General features: G+C 36.9%; 1 protein-coding gene across 1 annotated transcript in view; it reads left to right on the top strand.

The window, feature by feature from the left end:
* The window catches only part of Il1rapl1 (interleukin 1 receptor accessory protein like 1), a 1,244,239-nt gene that overhangs the window by 1,217,106 nt on the left and 9,904 nt on the right, over window positions 1-17,229 (top strand). The window contains exons 9-10 of the mRNA XM_034486438.2: window positions 1,631-1,774; window positions 16,892-17,062. Coding sequence (XP_034342329.1) covers window positions 1,631-1,774; window positions 16,892-17,062 — 315 coding nt within the window. The remainder of the gene's footprint in view (window positions 1-1,630; window positions 1,775-16,891; window positions 17,063-17,229) is intronic.

Raw genomic sequence — 17,229 nt, 5'->3', positions numbered from 1 at the left:
TAGTAGTTATTGGCAAAAAAGACTCAAATGACAGCAGCCTTAGCAAAGCCCACTCTAGCATGGGTAATAATACCTCATGAAAACTGAAAACCTAAAGCACCCTCCACAACCTGCAGACAGCATAACAGACTAGAGAGTGTCCTTTCCCAATGACTAAACCTCATCCAGGTACCTCGACTGGTTTCTACTTCTTCCAGGCAGCTGATCTGGTCTCAGAGTCTTTGCAGCTTGGCTTATCTAAGAGTGATTCTCAGAACTCTTTATTACTTTGGTCAGGAGACATCTAATGCATCTGGTTAGAGTTGTTTACTTCCTAAGCTTAAAGAGAAAATGTTCTACTTCTCTGAAACATCTTGTTACTTCACCTCTCTTTTAGCATTCTATGTGTTAATGAGCTTCCTTTCAACACAGAAGAGACAAAACTGACACACACAACACCTTACTTAATGAATTAAACTACTACTTTTCAGCTTAATGTCAGGAAACAACAGCTACCTATGAGTAATAACATTTAAACTGTGATGATCAATGACAACATGCATACCCAGGCACTTAGGTAGAGTGTGTTTTAGTATGTGTATATGCATCCTTAACTCTCCTTACAATCTTGATAAGCTCTAAAGGAGAAAATGTAAGTGACTATTTTACCCTGATTTTTTGGTCCAATCATTTTTGTTAGAATATCAACATTCTGTACTCTAAAGGGGAGCTTGTATGCAGCAAATGTCAAGAAAATTCCTCATTTCGACATCTCTATAGTAACATACATAGCACAATATAAAGGAAAAGTGAAGGGAAAAAGTAGTATCTTAATAATAAAAGTTTACAACACATGTTATTGTGATATCTACTTGGAGATCTAGGTTTTAAATCCACTTAAGCTCTCAGCCTTCAAGATTATGTTAATACAGAGGGACACTACTCTTCAGAGAAATATACATCAAAATCATGCCTTCTTGCAGAAGAGGACAGACAGCATTCAGTGGGTAGTCGAGCAGTGTATGTGCCCTCTAGGAACTATGCTATTTAGCCCAATTATTTTACCTCGAACCCAACTCACAGGTAAAATGGATCCAAAAGCATATGCAGATGATCATAAAGCTGCCCTGTCTTAAAACTTGTCTCTTTTATCAATTCTAAAAGCACAGATCATAAGACCTTCTCAAGAGATATGTATACATGTAAAAGTTGCTGCATTGAGGCAAACCCAATATTAAAGTTTGAAATGAGACATTTACAATATTTTTAGTTCAGAGGCAATGTGTCAACCAAGTTCATTTCTACCAAAGCAGTGTTACTAAGCAACGTTGTCACATATCACCTTATCCAATCACCCAGGAAACAGAATCCAAAGCGAAATCTAGTTTAAATCCTCACACAAGATGAATATGTTTGTACATGCCCATGAACCCAGAACTTGAGAGGCTGAGGCAGATGGATTACAAGTTCAAGGCCAGCCTGGGATACACAGTGAGACTTAATGTCAAAAAACTAAACAAAACAATTTGTCACAGAAAGGAGGATGACATTGTTTTAATGTGTCTGAAGTCACTTGCAAAAACATGAAACAAAATAGTTCAGCGTTTTATATGTTATTATTGTATAATTCTCCATTGCTTTCGTCCCCTAGAGTTGATGTACACTGTTGAACTTGCCGGAGGGCTTGGCGCTATTCTCTTGCTGCTCGTCTGTTCGGTGACCATATATAAATGTTACAAGATAGAAATCATGCTCTTCTACAGGAATCATTTTGGAGCTGAGGAACTGGATGGAGGTAGGATGACTTCCCTGCGTTATTGTTGCTTCTGAATATACTTGTGTCCTGCTTTTATTTAATCAAGCGAAACAAAAGTTATGTGCAACTTTGTAAGATCATTTTTTGTATGGAAATACGTGTGGTGATTTAGAAGCAATAGGTAGTTTTCTTGGCAAGTTACACCTACCCTTTTTAGACTAGTATTCCAAACAGCACTTACAAATTACAGATGCTGATTGCAATGCCATCGGCATGTTCCTTTTCTCGCACCTTGTAATCAGCACTGAAAGGCCAGCTTCACTTTTCTATAGGTAAGGTGTTTCTCTTTTAATTGTCTTCCCAAGTGGAGCAGTTTGAAGTGAATTTCAATTTGTTCTTGTTTAGATGGATAGCTGTTTTATTAACCTGTACTGACTATTTTAGCATTCTTCCAAAAGGCTCCTCAGTCTAGTACATCTCTCTACTTTTAGATGCTCCTGTCTGTCATTCCAAGGGTAGAACAATGGAAAAGTACAGGCCCACATTGGTTTTTATAATAACACATTTATCACCTTTGTTCATATTGAACAAGTAATTATCATTTGCCTTAAGCCATCCAAGAATATGTGTACATTCTGAAAAGAATCTAGGGTTCATAAAATTGACCTCCCAACACCATCCATTAGTGAACTTCAGTGTATTTTGTGCTCCTTTGGGGTCACTTGGAAAATGTAAGTTAAACTTACAAAATACTAGCACTTGAAAAGTGTCAAGAATAGTGTAAATTACTAAGGTTTCTCAATTCTGTTGATAAAGATTTCTCTTTGTCAGTTTTATATTAAATAGTGAAAAAGAAAATCAAACTTTGTCCCTGTTTCCATGGGTTCATAGGCAGAGCTGTCAGTTGTCAAACTTGTAAAAAGGAGTGGTTTATTGGTATTTCCCAACATCCTCTCCATTTACCCTTCTCCTGTTGCCACGAATGAAAAGGACATGCTGCAGAATCATTATTGTTTTGTGGAGTTTTTATTATTATTGTTTTATTTATTTACATAATAAATGTTGCCTCCCCTTCCTAGTTCCCCCTCCTAGAGTTCTTTACCCCATCCCCCCTCCCCTCTGGCTCTGAAAGTGTGCTCTCCCACCCAGCCACTCCCCTGTGCACCTAGTCTCACAGCTGCCCCTCCCCCGAGCATCCCCCTTTCCTGGCACATCAAGTCTCTACAGGATTAGGCATATCTTCTCCCACTAAGGCCAGACAAGGCAACCCTCTGCTACATACTTAGCTGGGGCCATGGACCATCCCATATTTGCTCTGTGGTTGGTGGCTTAGTCTCTGGGAACTTTGAGGGAACTGGTAGGTTGATATTGTTCTTCCTATGGGGTTGCCAATCCCTTCAGTTCCTTTAGTCCTTTCTCTAACTCCTCCATAGGGTCCCTGACCTCAATCTAATGGTTGGCTGCCTATAAGTATCTGCATCTGTCTCAATCAGCTGCTGGTAGAGCTTCTCTGAGGATTGCCATGCTAGGCTCCTGTCTGCAAGCAGGAGTTTTCTTAAAGTGATTATTTTTCTTTTTTTCCATTTTTATTAGATATTTTATTTACACTTCAGATGCCATCCCCTTTCCCCATTCCCCCCCTTAGAAAGCCCCTATCTCATGCCCCCTTTTCCTTTTTGCATTTACACATTTTTTTAAAAATGTTAATCATAGGCTTTATAATTTTGGTATTGTTCAATCAGAGGTGTAACCCACTACCCAACCTAGATATATCAACTATCTTTGACTGGTGGAGATACATGAACATCTGTCTCCCTGTCTCCCCCCTCTTTCTCTCTTTCATCACCTAGCTTCTCCTCTCCTTCTTCTCCTCTTCTTCTTACTCCTTCTCTTCCTCTCAGTACTCCTCCCACCGTAGCTCCTCCTACATGTCACCCTTCCTGTTAAAATGAAACTTTTCTCTCAAAATACAATTAGAGCATAATTATGCCGATTTGTACCAGTGAGGTACAAGATAGTCCTCATACCTAGTCCATCATTTTGTTGACTAACCAGCACCTCTGTCATCTATCCTAACTAAAGCATTTAGTTCTGAACCTGGCTTTAGGCTGAATGTCAGCTGATGACCATCCACTCAAATCTTTTCTCTCAAGGTAAATAGCCAGGATTGGCTATGAGACTATAAGTTTTCAACCCGTCAGAAATCCAGATGACTGAGTTAACTATAATTGTGGGAAGCACAAAGCATAGCTTCTAAAACTTAGCCAATTTATAGAGACCTCTGAACACCTGGACACTCCCTCTACTTCAAAACGTTGGAGCATCTGTTCTTCCGCCTTCTGGCCCAGGATCATCTGACAGACCTAAGTGCTGCAGAATTATTAAGGGCTGATTACTCTGTCTAGGCAGATATAATCAGTTGACTATTCTGCAAGTGTGTCCTTTTCTGGACAGTAATTTGTCTATAGATGGGAAGAGGCAATTCTTGTCTAGTAGCTGTCTCACCACAACTGGAGTAACTCCAAAGATGCTCAATTTCTTCTTAGAATTCAATATAGGAAGCTGTCAGGAGCAGACAGGTCTCTAATCAAAATGAACATTAATACAGAAATGTTTGTCACATCAATTCTGTGGATTTCTGATGTTTTGAAAACCAACTATCCATGTAAGGTAATCTGGACTGTTGTCTGTTAACTCCACTCAGCTATCTCTAAATAAAACATAGGAAACACCCTAACAATAAACTCCAAGCCATGAATTTGCTATAGTACCTTAACACACAGGTTGCCCATCTCAAATCAGTTAAAAAAGTTAAAGAAGGACTGGGTCTAAGCCTTGTATTCCTAAATGTGTTATACTGGTACAATGCCTATGAGAGTAACAATATTCATCTCACTTTTATATCAATAAGAAGCTCATGCCAATGAAAACCTTAAAATTTGTAAACAAAGTAAATTGGTGCCATTTAAGAATTTATATCTTCATCTTGATATTAATTATACAGATTTCTACTTATAGGTTATGGCTATGCAATAAACCCTAGCTAATCCTCTCTATTCCAACAAAACCACTACTTTTCTCTAGAGAGACAGCCCAACATTTACCACCTTAGTCCCCAAGCCCAGGGAATAGGGGCGCTGACTCTTCATTAGCTTCTTCAAGCTGATTATGGGCGTTGAAATATTAGAAGAGGAGTGGGGGGAAGGGCAAATTGACAAGCCTCTGATGCTGTGTCTTCACTGCCTCCAGATGGAATTCCGGACCTCAGAGGTTTGAGCAGGTCTGCCCAGCTTGCTTGTTGAGTAGATACACCAAGGCTGATCATTCTGCAATATACAATTCTCAAAACAAATTTTAGTATCAAGATAGTTTTTTTAAGAGGGCTGACATTTTATTAAGGATGTTGGTTCTAACCGCTTTTCTTTTTTTCCCTCTTTTATTGAATATAATATTTACATTTCAAATTTTATCCCCTTACTGCATTCCCCCCACCACCCAGGAACCCCTTATGCCATCCCCCCTCCTCCTGCTTCTATGAGGATGATAACCCACCTACCCCCCAATCCCCTCCCCACCCTCAGATCCCCCCCCCCAGTGCTCAGCCTTCAAGATACCAATGACCTCATCTCCCACCTATGCCCAACAAGGCCATTCTTCCCTACATATACAGCTGGAGTTATGTGTCTCTCCATATGTGTTCCTAGGCTGGTGGTTTAGACCCTGGGGAGCTCTGGCTGGTTGGTATTGTTGCTCTCCTCATGGGGCCACCAACCCTTTAGGCTCCTTCAGTTTACTCTCTAACTTCTCAATTGGGAACCTTTGATCAGATTAATGGTTAGCTGCCTCTGGGTATGTCAGACTCTGGGGGACCTCTAAGGAGACAGCCTTATCAGGCTGCTGTCAGCTTTCTCTTCCTGATATCCATATCAGCATCTATTTTTGGTGACTGCACATGGAATGAATACCCAGGTGGAATGGTCTCCATACAACCCCTCCTTCAGATTCTGTCCCACACTTTGTCTCCATATTTGCTCCCTTGGGTATTTAGTTACTCCTTCTATGAAAGACCTAGGCATCCTCACTTGTTCTTTCTTCTTCATGAGCTTCATGTCTTCTGGTAGTTGAATCATTGTTGTTTCAAACGTTTGGGTTAATCTCCACTTATCAGTGAGTAAATACCATGTGTGTTCTTTTGTGATTGGGTTACCTCACTCAGGATGATATTTTCTAGTTCCATCCATTTACCTAAGAATTTCTCAAATTCATTATTTTTAATAGCTGAGTAATATTCCATTGTGTAAATGTACCACATTTTTTGTATCCATTCCTCTGTTGAAGGGCATCTGGATTCTTTCCAGCTCTTGGCTATTATAAATAAGGCTGCTATGAACATAGTGGAGCATATGTCTTTGTTATTTGTTGGGGCATTTTCTGGGTATATGCCCAGGAGTGGTATAGCTGGGTCCTCAGGTGTCCAATTTTCTGAGGAACCGCCAGACTGACTTCCAGAGTGGTTGTACTAGTTTGCAGCCCCATCAACAATGGAAGAGTGTTTCTCTTTCTTCACATCCTTGCCAGCATCTACTATCACCTGAATTTTTTATCTTAGCCATTCTGACTGGTGTGAGGTGGTATCTCAGTGTTGTTTTGATTTGCATTTCCCTGATGACTAAGAATGTTGAGCATTTCTTAAGGTGCTTCTTAGCCATTTGTGTTTCCTCAGTTGAGAATTCTTTGTTTAGCTCTGTGCCCCATTTTTAATGGGGTTATTTTGTTGTTTGCCGTCTGATTTCTTGAGTTCTTTATATATATTGGATATTAGCCCTCTATTGGATGTAGGATTGGTAATGATCTTTTCCCAATCTGCTGGTTGCCATTTTGTCTTGTTGACAGTGTCCTTTGCCTTACAAAATCTTTGCAATTTGATGAGGTCCCATTTGTTGATTCTTGATCTTAGAGCATAAGCCATTGGTGTTCTGTTCAGGAACTTTCCCCCCGTGCCTAGGTGTTCAAGGGTCTTCCCCAACTTCTCTTCTATTAGTTTCAGTGTGTCTGGCTTAATGTGAAGGTCCTTTATCCACTTGGAGTTGAGCTTTGTACAAGGGGATAAGAATGGATTAATTTGCATTCTTCTACATGTTGACCTCCTGTTGATCCAGCACCACTTGTTGAAAATGCTGTCCTTTTTCCACTGGATGGTTTTAGCTCCCTTGTCAAAGATCAAGTGACCATAGGTGTGCAGGTTCATTTCTGGGTCTTCAATTCTATTCCATTGATCATCCTGTCTGTCTCTGTACCACTAGTTTTTATCACTACTGCTCTGTAGTACAGTTTGAGGTCTGTACTACATGAGGGAATCATCACAGGGATGGTGATTCCCCGAGAAGTTCTTTTATTGTTGAGAATAGTTCTCGCTATCCTAGGTTTTTTGTTATTCCAAATGAATTTGTAAATTGCTCTTTCTATCTCTATGAAGAATTGATTTGGAATTTTGATGGGTATTGCATTGAATCTGTAGATTGCTTTTGGCAGGATAGCCATTTTTACTGAGTTAATTCTGCCAATCCAGGAGCATGGGAGATCTTTCTATCTTCTGAGATCTTCTTCAATTTCTTTCTTCAGAGACTTGAAGTTTGTGTCATACAGATCTTTCACTTGCTTGGTTAGATTCACTCCAAGATATTTTATTTTATTTGTGGCTATTGTGAACTGGGTTCTGATGATGCCATGTACCTTTGGTTTCTGTTGCTTACGTTCTTGCGCTTGCCTTTTGCCATCTGGTTAACTCTAGTGCTGCCTGTACTTGCTGTCTCTGACTGAAGCCTGCCTTTCCAGTTATCTCGCTTGTGTCTGATCTCCTAGGGGTCCAGATGTCTCTGTGATCTTTTCCAGCTGCACTGATTACAGTGGTACCTCTAGGATGCCTCAAGATATGGTGCCTCCAAGGTAGCAGTTCAGCTAGGTGTCTGCTGTTCTGGGTGCAGTGTCTCCTCTAGAATATCTCCGGATATGTTGTCTGATGCTCCGAGTTCAGTTGTTCCTCTGTGGCTCTGGGTTGAGTGGACCTTCCAGTATATCTCAGGCAGAATCCTGGGTCCACCCAACAGCAGACCAGGCAGAGGTCTGGTCCAGGCCTCAGATCCAGGAGAGGGGCCTCCAGAATTTCTCGGGCGGGATCCCAGGTCCACACAAATAGCAGACCCGGCAGAGGTCTGGTCCAGGCCTCAGATCATGATTATTTTTCTTAGTTGGTTTTGTTTCCCATTTTCTTCCCTGTTCACATAAATTAGTGTATTCTGGTTATGTCAAGAATATATAAGAAAACTGTCAATGTCAGAATGACTGTTGGATGAGAGCAACAATCTGTGTGCCATACATACTAAAAGTATTCCTACTAAACCTCATAAAAGTTACAGGTTCAGTATTATCTGCACTTCATTGATAACTGAGCCTCGTAAAAGTTAAATAATTCTTATATTTTTATAGAATTTCTAATTTCTAAGGCTTTGTATTTTGTATAAAACTTATATAACAGATTTGATTAATCCCAGAAACCTTGAATTACTTCTCAATAAACTACTTTGTAATAAAAATACATTAATTAAAAATAATAAATACATAAGTAAACAAGTTAAATAATTTATTTAAAATGATAATTCAAGTATTGCTGTAAATGGCCAAGTCAGGTTATAAAAGAAATCTGTTTCTAAATCCTTTATATTCTATTTCCAAGTCTTTATTATTTTTAAAATTTAATATACTCAATCTAATCTGAATACATGCTGTTATTTGTGCAATTAGAAGTAGATGATATTTGAAAAGGCAATTTATCTAAACAATCTCATATTATTTATTAACCTTGCTTTAAATATCTTTATTTTGTTCTGAATGATATGAATGATTTTACCCAAGCAATCAATTTCCAGTGCAGGCTTCATCTGTCATTTTCTGAATATAGAAAATGACAGAATTTAATTTTTAAAAAAGCAGAATCATAATCATTTGGATTTCTGTAATTTTAAATTTATTTTGAGGACCCTTGCTACCTGTGCACACTTGAGTGGGTTACTTGTATAAGCCTAATGGATTTCATTGCTATTATGAAGCTATTTGGGTCCTCATTTTTTTGTATTGTTTAGGTGAGAAGACAAAGCAGAGAAACAGTAACAAACAATATTTTAACAAGTTAAAATTTCCCTCAGAAAGCTAATTTAGTTTATAAATGCCTTAAGATTTGTTAAAGCCTGTCCTTCAGGCTATCTTGAGCATAATCAGGTATACAAGTACTAGGGCTTTCTTTGAGATGCTCCTGTGAATGCAATAAGCCTAAAGAAAGCCACAGTAATAAACTCAATTATCATCTGGGTAAGATTAATGTGCACATATTATTGCTAAAGAGAAGACGAAAGCAAAGACTGAGACTACTAAGGCAGAGAACATTGAAATGGTTTTATGAGAAGTTCATTCTGCAAGTGCAGTGATCCTCTTGGAATTAATACAGACCTGCTCCTGCTGAGATGCTGACCAAGAGCCCATCCTTAAGTAATCCACCTTACCACAATGGATGTGACTTGTACAACTTCTAGACACACTGTTTTATAGGACATCTTTTCCAGTAATATTTAGAATGTAACAAGTTTGATTCTAGAGACATGGCTCAGTACTGGCTGTTCTTAGAGAGGACCAAGCCTGAGTTTCCAGCACTAGCATGGTGGCTTCTTGAAAAGAAGGACATAAATCTTTGCTCTCACTGATTCTGCCTCAAAACACAGGTTCTTCCATCTATCATCCCTTCTGCTCCCTGATGTCCAGAAACTCTGATGCCCATCCCTTTCTCAGAAACCCATAGAATTGCCTAATCTTAGAGACATTCCTTCATTTCTTATTACTGATGTAGAGGTAGAAAACACTTTGGAAAATATCAAAGTCTTATATTCCTAGCTCCCCACCGTCATTTGTCTTTTACAAAGGAGATGATTGGTAACAGAAATGTCTGGCCTTTTAGAAGTTTTTGACTTTTAGAGATGCATACTTACATAATCAAAGGTGAAGCCATTTCTTTTGTTTTATTTTTTATCCTTAGCCATTTTTAACACTATATTGATTTTTTAAAAAAGGAGTCTTAAAACACTCTTGAAAGCAACAATAAGGAAAGAGTATAAAAAGAATGTGGAAATAAAGATTAGCTGCTAGGTGAGTGGTAAATAGCTCAGGGGTAGAACTCATGTCTAGCACACATCAGGCACCAGGTTCTATCTCAATCACTGAAGGAAAAAAAGTTTTACTAGGCTTTTGAAGATTTATTATTTTACTTTTATTTTGAAACATATGACCTGAAAGAATTTTAACCTAAGTCCAAAGGATTCCCATTCCAAAATTGAATCTAATGTAAAAGATAAGAAAGTGGAGAATTTAGTATCAGGAACCCATTCTGCCAGTTTTTTTCAAGTCATAACAGTAACTATTTCCAGATTCTAATCAGTACTATATCACAAAGATTCTGATACAGAAGAATTATATTGTTTTTTTTTCTAGGATAGAATATATTCCTGCTTTACTTTCTCCTTTTGTCTCCAACTCAGCTTTAAATAAATTGCAGATGTGTTGTTACCTGGATTAAACCCTTGTCACTGTTTCTTCTTCTTTTTTTAACTTCATAGCTCCAAGCTTTTGGGTTAATGTTTATTGGACTATTGTCAATTGTGTTTGTGAACACATAATTGTTAAATCTCAATATCCTGCATACAGTTCTGTTGATTTAGTATTACTTTTGTTATTATATATTGACTATTTCTATGAGGTTAAATATTAAACCTGGGTTTTCTATTCCTTGCTTCTTCTGCTCTTTCTCCATCATTCTTTCTAGTCCCCAATTCTTCTTGGTACAGTTTATGTCAATGAACATACTTTGTTCCTAAATTATCATCAAAGTCAGTGAATACCACCTCATCTCAATCAACATGTTCCCTTAATTTCAATGTTTATCCTAAGTCTCCTTCAATTCTTGCCTTTATAGTTTATATGTCTACATTATCCTTTACATTCCCCATAATTTTCTTTCTAAATAAAAAATAATTGTGACTTCTTTCTCTCAAGCACCAGACAAAAGAAATGCCCTATTTTTCCTACTAGAGCAAGTCTGGCCATCCTAGCTCAGAAAGTAATTGCTATCAAATTGCAGGTTAAATCATGTGTGTAACATTGTCACTCTAATATGATCAGTTCTGTTGAAAGGATGATGACATGTTGCTTCTTGGTCCAAGACAACTGTTCAAAATGAGCCTAAGGAAATGTAATTATGCAACACTCTTGGGTTATTGTAGCTAAATCTTGTGTCTGTAAAGGTTAGAAGTTAGATGAATCATTTATCTAATCCCCCACTACCATTCTTCCAGAATAAAATGAAACTTTATAAAAATTCTGCTATATTGACTTGAAAAATAGATACACTGAGCCTAGTAGTGCAGAACTTTAGCCCCATCATTTGGGAGGAAGAAGCTGTCAGGTCTCTGTGAGTTTGAGGACAGCTAATCTACACATCGAGTTCCAGACAAGTTACAGATACACAATGAGACCCTGTCTCAAAAAGAAAACAAATATTTAAAGACGTTTGAGTCCTGTAAATGAGTGTGTATTGAATGTGTATATGTATGCTTCAAGGGAAAGAAAGTCTTTCAAGAACATTTTTGAACCTAGTATGACAGCATTCCAGAGATAGAAACTGGAGATCCAACAGCTGACATCCAAACATTCTTTTCCGTCATTCATTCTGTACCACGTACAGGACCATGGTAGAGCTTAGGTTAGAGTTCCCAAAGTACATTGACCCTGATACATACTTGTAAGGATGTAGTATATATCCAAAATGTCTTAAATAATCCATGTGCCTTGAGTATCATGGATTTCAAAGATTTTATATTTAATAAAAAGCACTGATTTTCACAATTGATCCTGATTTTTAACATCTCTTGAACTAATTAGTGAAACACCTTCTTTTGATCTGAAATAAAGACATTTTAAATGTTTGCAGGAGCTGCCTCTAGAATAGTTCCTTGTTCTAATTAAATAGATCAACATCATGATAAGACTAACCTAGTGTCTCCAGAGGAGAACTTACACCAAAACAATACCATAGTCTATACTAGAATAAATTAGAAAGAATCCATCAAAATATCAGAAAGAAATCATCAAAATTCTTTGTTTTTCCATGCCTTTGCCTGGGGTTTCTCTTCCAGGTTTATTTAACAACTATAACCCTTCATTGAGTTTATTATTTTTTTAGAGAAGAGTGTTTATTCCCCCTCTTTCTCTGCCTGTGGGGTATACAGGTTATGGTTACTCATAATCATAATGATGCAAGTTTTAGGAACATAATAACCAACAAAATTCATATTTTGAACATAAAGACAGAGATCTAATTCAATGCTTTATATTATTAACATTAGACAAATAAGTTAAAACAATCTTTTAAAATCTCTACCCCATCTTTTAAAAATGAGTACTTGTTCCCTGTTGAATATACACAACCAATTGGCATCTATGCAATCTTAGATCATGCATATACTTAGTTTTCTTTCTTCTTCAACTACAAGTTCTTATTCGTAGATTCAGGAATACTGTCTTCATGTACACAGTGAATGAAATACTGTGTCTCTACATATCACGTAAGAAAAATCCGTGAGCTGGCCTTTTGTTATCATCTCTTTTTTTGTTAGTGGTGATTAGTGAAATTGCATACACAGTTTTTGAATTCCCAAAGAGGAAAGAAAACATTATTTTGGGAATATGACCTATTCAAAGTCATTACATCCAGTGTTCCCTGGTACTAGTCTGGTACCTCTTCCCCTCTTGCTGCATTAACTATTCCTGAGGAGATAGGAGTAAATATGTATTCACACAACATAGGGCACTTCAGACAGATAAATGTAACAATTCCATCCAAATCCAACTTGGTTAATCAATGACTTTTTTAGAGTACTTGTTCCCTGTTGAATATACACAACCAATTGGCATCTATGCAATCAATGACTTTTTAGAGGGCTGACTTAAAGAGCATGGCTAAGGGTTTTCTCACAGAAGTATTGGTGACCCACCAACAACTGTATCACCATAAAATTCCCCTCCTTCTTGGATAATATTATTATGAAAGCTGTGTCATAAAGTCCTACTTTCTGTTAACCTTTCTGTTCTTGGACATATGCACACACAGACCACCACCACCACCACCAATAACACCAACAATAGCCATAATAACAGAAACAAATAAAAAACCAATCAAACAAACAAACAAAAATCCCCTAGCATCTCCCATGATCACTTGCTTCTGGTGGAAAGTGAGGGCAAGAAATAATAATAGCTGCATTCCCAGATGAGTGTCTTGTGATTCTCCCCTACCTTCTTCTAACTAGGGAGTGACAAAACCTCCATTGGCATTCTATAGACCTAGATATCTCTGTACTGTTTTGCTTATTTTGTTGCCATGACTAACTATCCAAAGTGATCACTACTCCAAAATTCTAGATAATGCACCTCAAGTAAAAAGCCACACTACAATACCTCTTAAGATTTCTAACAACTATGCTAGCTAGTACCTTCTTAAGGCTGCAGAGAAAGGGCTTTAATATGTGTTGAATGACTCTAGTGCCAGTTTGCTATACAGTTAGGATACATTTACTACTAAATAGCTTCAAGAAGTTGTTTTGATCTCACGTTTTAACCATTGTGGGGATCAAACCTATGGCTTTGTACATACTACTAGACAAGTGCCCTACCACTGAGAAATGTCTTAGCCTCCAAGGTACTCTTTCATAGATCAGAAATTAAAAGCCTACATAACTCAAAATGTATTGAAGTCAGAAGCTCAGTTCATCTGCTTGTGTTCTCATCATAAAACGCCAACACCACAAATATTGTATTTTTACCTTTTAATTTACCTTTGTGCATGTGTGAATGTAAATTTAGGTACACACAGGCCATGAACACATTTGGAGATCAAGACAGCCTCATGTGCTGGTCCTTTCTGTCTACTCTTTGAAGTAGGGTAACTTTGTTGTTTTTCTCCCTGGCATATGAAGCCTAGCTGGCCTGGGAGTTTCCAGGAGTCTCTTTTCTCCATTTCCCATCACCCCAGAAGAAGCTTCAGATTTTAGATATTGCTGCTACTCTGTTTGGATTGTATGTAGCTCCTGGGAATTAGAACTCATGTCCTCACACTTGTAGACAAAGTACTTTCAACCTCTGAGCCATGCAATCAGGACCATGTCTTAAGTATTGCCACATCTTATGTGCTTGTAATCTTAGCACTTAGTAGGCTAAGGTAAGAAATTGGTAAATTTGAGGCCAGCCTAGAATGCACATAAGGGCCCTGTCTCAAAACCTATGTAATTTAGTGTTCCATTTAAATATTTAAGAATGTATAGGTAAAACAGTCTGGAAAAATATTAAATGGCAAACATGTAAACTAGGCCAATGTCATAAAATGTCTAATTGCTTGATTCCAGCTGCTTTATTTGAGAATATATTTTACACAGACTACCTAACAGAACTGAAATGAAAAGCAAGTTAAATTTAGGTACAGAATTTGACTAGCATGTGCAAACTTCTTGGTTAAACCTTAAATATCACCCAAAAAATGGAAAACGTTAAACAGCTATTTAATAAAGTACAAAGGTCAAAATACTAAGATTATAAGTCTATAACTTTAATGTGTATGCATTCCTTTATTATTTATAAAGCTCTACAATATTTTTAACATGAACATGTACATCTTAGAAATCTGTGGTTGTGTAGAAATATAAAACATTTCCTGAGACCTAAGAAAGAAATGTGGCCCAAATTATATCAGTGACAACTTCTAATTATCAGTTTTCTAAGTTATCTTATTGCTAAACTTATATCTTTGACTCTCCTAGTTTTATTTTAGTAACCCATTTTGTGAATAATGGGCTCTATCACTTTCATTTATGTTACTTGTAAATATTTGGAAGTAATAAAAAAAGGCAGCTGCCAACCACATCTGACAACTACTCAATAGATATTAAAGATCTAGCTCTCAATAGCAAACCATTTTTCTTGCCAGTATACCTCTTTCATAGACAGATTCAATATACTATGTTCATCTAGAAAAGAGAGGGGTCAAAGATGTGCTTTCTAAAACCACAATCCATGAGTTTCTCAGCTTCTTATGTGTTAAAGAGAAGGATGCATTTATTTGTCAGGTTTATTTCTGATATGTTTTCAGTTTTTCTTTCTCTCATGAAGAGAGAATGATATTAATGATATTTAATGTTGGCTCTTTGGTTCAGTTTGAATTGGTTTTGTTTCTTGAGACAGTACTCACTGTCCCATTATGTTTAGGTTGGTTTTGAACTCTTGACCTAGAATGATCTTCTTCAGCCATCCAAATAGCTTAGACTGTAGAGACACATCATTGCATCCAATATATTGTATTTTATTTTCTTTTTGAATCGTTGCAGGAGTAATTTATTAGCATTATTTCCACCTCTCCCTTTCCACCTTCCAAATGATTTCATGGCTCCCCTCCTTAAATTCAAGGCTTTGTTCTTTATTATTTACACACACATACAGACACACACACACACACACACACACACACACAATTGAATTAATTTACTGTTGATCATATATACATGCATTTAAAATTGACCACTTGGGATTGCATAACCTATTATTGGCCTCATCTCTAGAAAAAAACATATCATCCTTCTCTTAGCAGCCATTGATTCCCTATAGTCTTCATGTAAGGGTTCAGTCTTGTGAAATTCTCCGATCAGCACCGTCCTGTTTTGTTTGTTTTTCAAGTCACTATGTAAGTCTTGTTTAGGCAAACTTATTGTTGAGAATTCATGGGTAAAACATCTCAGTTAATGACTACTGGAAACAATCTTGTATCAGGTATCCTTGTCTTCTGACCTCTTAGAGTCCTTCAGTACCCTTTTCTGTAATGTTCCCTGAGCCTTGCCTTGGGTATACAGATTATGTTGTAGATTTACTAATTGGAGCTGGGCACTGCAAAACTTCTTAATAATATTTTAAGTTAATATTTTTATTTCTTTTTTTCAAAGATTTAATTTATTTTATGTATGTGAATACACTGCCACTTCTGGTCTTCAGGCACACCAGAAGAAGGCATCAGATCCCATTATGGGTGGTCGAGAGCCACCATGTAGTTGCTGAGAATTGAACTCAAGACCTCTGGAAGAGCAGTCAATGTCCTTAATCTCTGAGCCCAGCTCTCCAGTCCAATATATTTATTTCTTAACTTTATAGAATATAAACTCTCTTTTTACTGTAAAAAGTAATTTTATGAAACAGTAAATACAATAACTACTTCATTCACAATAAAAAGGAGAACCTGTTGAATCTGATCTTTTACTGATTAAATGTTGAGTTTCTTACTTTGTTTATATTTTATTGGTGATACATGATAGCCAGAATCCCATGAAAACCATGCAAAGAGTAATTTAATGACTATACTTGAGATTATGATGAATATTAGAATTCCTATCAGCTGTTTTTCATCTCTGTAGTGGGCAGAATTGTAGTTGGTGACTGGAACCACAGAATAAGAAACAGGCTCTCTTAAGCCCTGTCCTATGTTTACTCATTTTCTACACTTTTAATCATTTTATAAATCAAAGTTGAAATTAAGTGATCATAGCTCTCTTTAAAAATAGCCATGGACTAGGTTGTTAAATGCAGTATATGCATTAATAACATACTATTATCTGAACATGTAGCTTTTTCTAAACATGTCTAAAGACTTCCTATTATCTGGGTTTAAAAATTATGAAAATTGGAATTTTCTTATATTTGTTTTTGTTTGGTTTTTGATAATGACAGGAGTTGAACCTGGTGGTGATGCCCCCAGTTTATGAGTGCTGGCATTAAGCTACAGGCCCTTACTCCTTCATGACTCTTGCCATTGAATTTTTTCCTACTATTTTCTTCACAACAGAAGAATCACTTTGTACCTCCAAGTTACTGGCAGAATTGTTGGTACTGTTGAACACATGATAAAAATTAATTCAGCCTTCCTTTTGGATTAGAATGTTTGAAATAGTTTTTCAATAAAAGTTAATATTGTTCATCTTTTATTGCTTTCATTCTAGAACTTACTTTGCAATTTTTTGACAGATAACAAAGATTATGATGCCTATTTGTCATACACCAAAGTGGATCCTGACCAGTGGAATCAAGAGACTGGGGAAGAAGAACGTTTTGCCCTTGAAATCCTCCCTGATATGCTTGAAAAGCATTATGGATATAAGTTGTTTATACCAGATAGAGATTTGATCCCAACTGGAAGTAAGTTAAAGTTTTCTCTTGTATATTTCATTTGTCTGTATATATGTGTTTGCTACAAATTGGTATGCCTGTGTAGTCACATACATATCATTTTAGTTTCTCGAGAAACATTTTTTGATGAAATTTAAATTTTATATGCCAGAAGATGCTTTATTTTTCTATATTTC

This window comes from Arvicanthis niloticus, chromosome X, assembly GCF_011762505.2.
Source record: "Arvicanthis niloticus isolate mArvNil1 chromosome X, mArvNil1.pat.X, whole genome shotgun sequence".
NCBI lineage: Eukaryota > Metazoa > Chordata > Mammalia > Rodentia > Muridae > Arvicanthis > Arvicanthis niloticus.
Note: the sequence above shows the minus strand (reverse complement) of the source record. Positions and strands in the feature narration are given on the sequence as shown.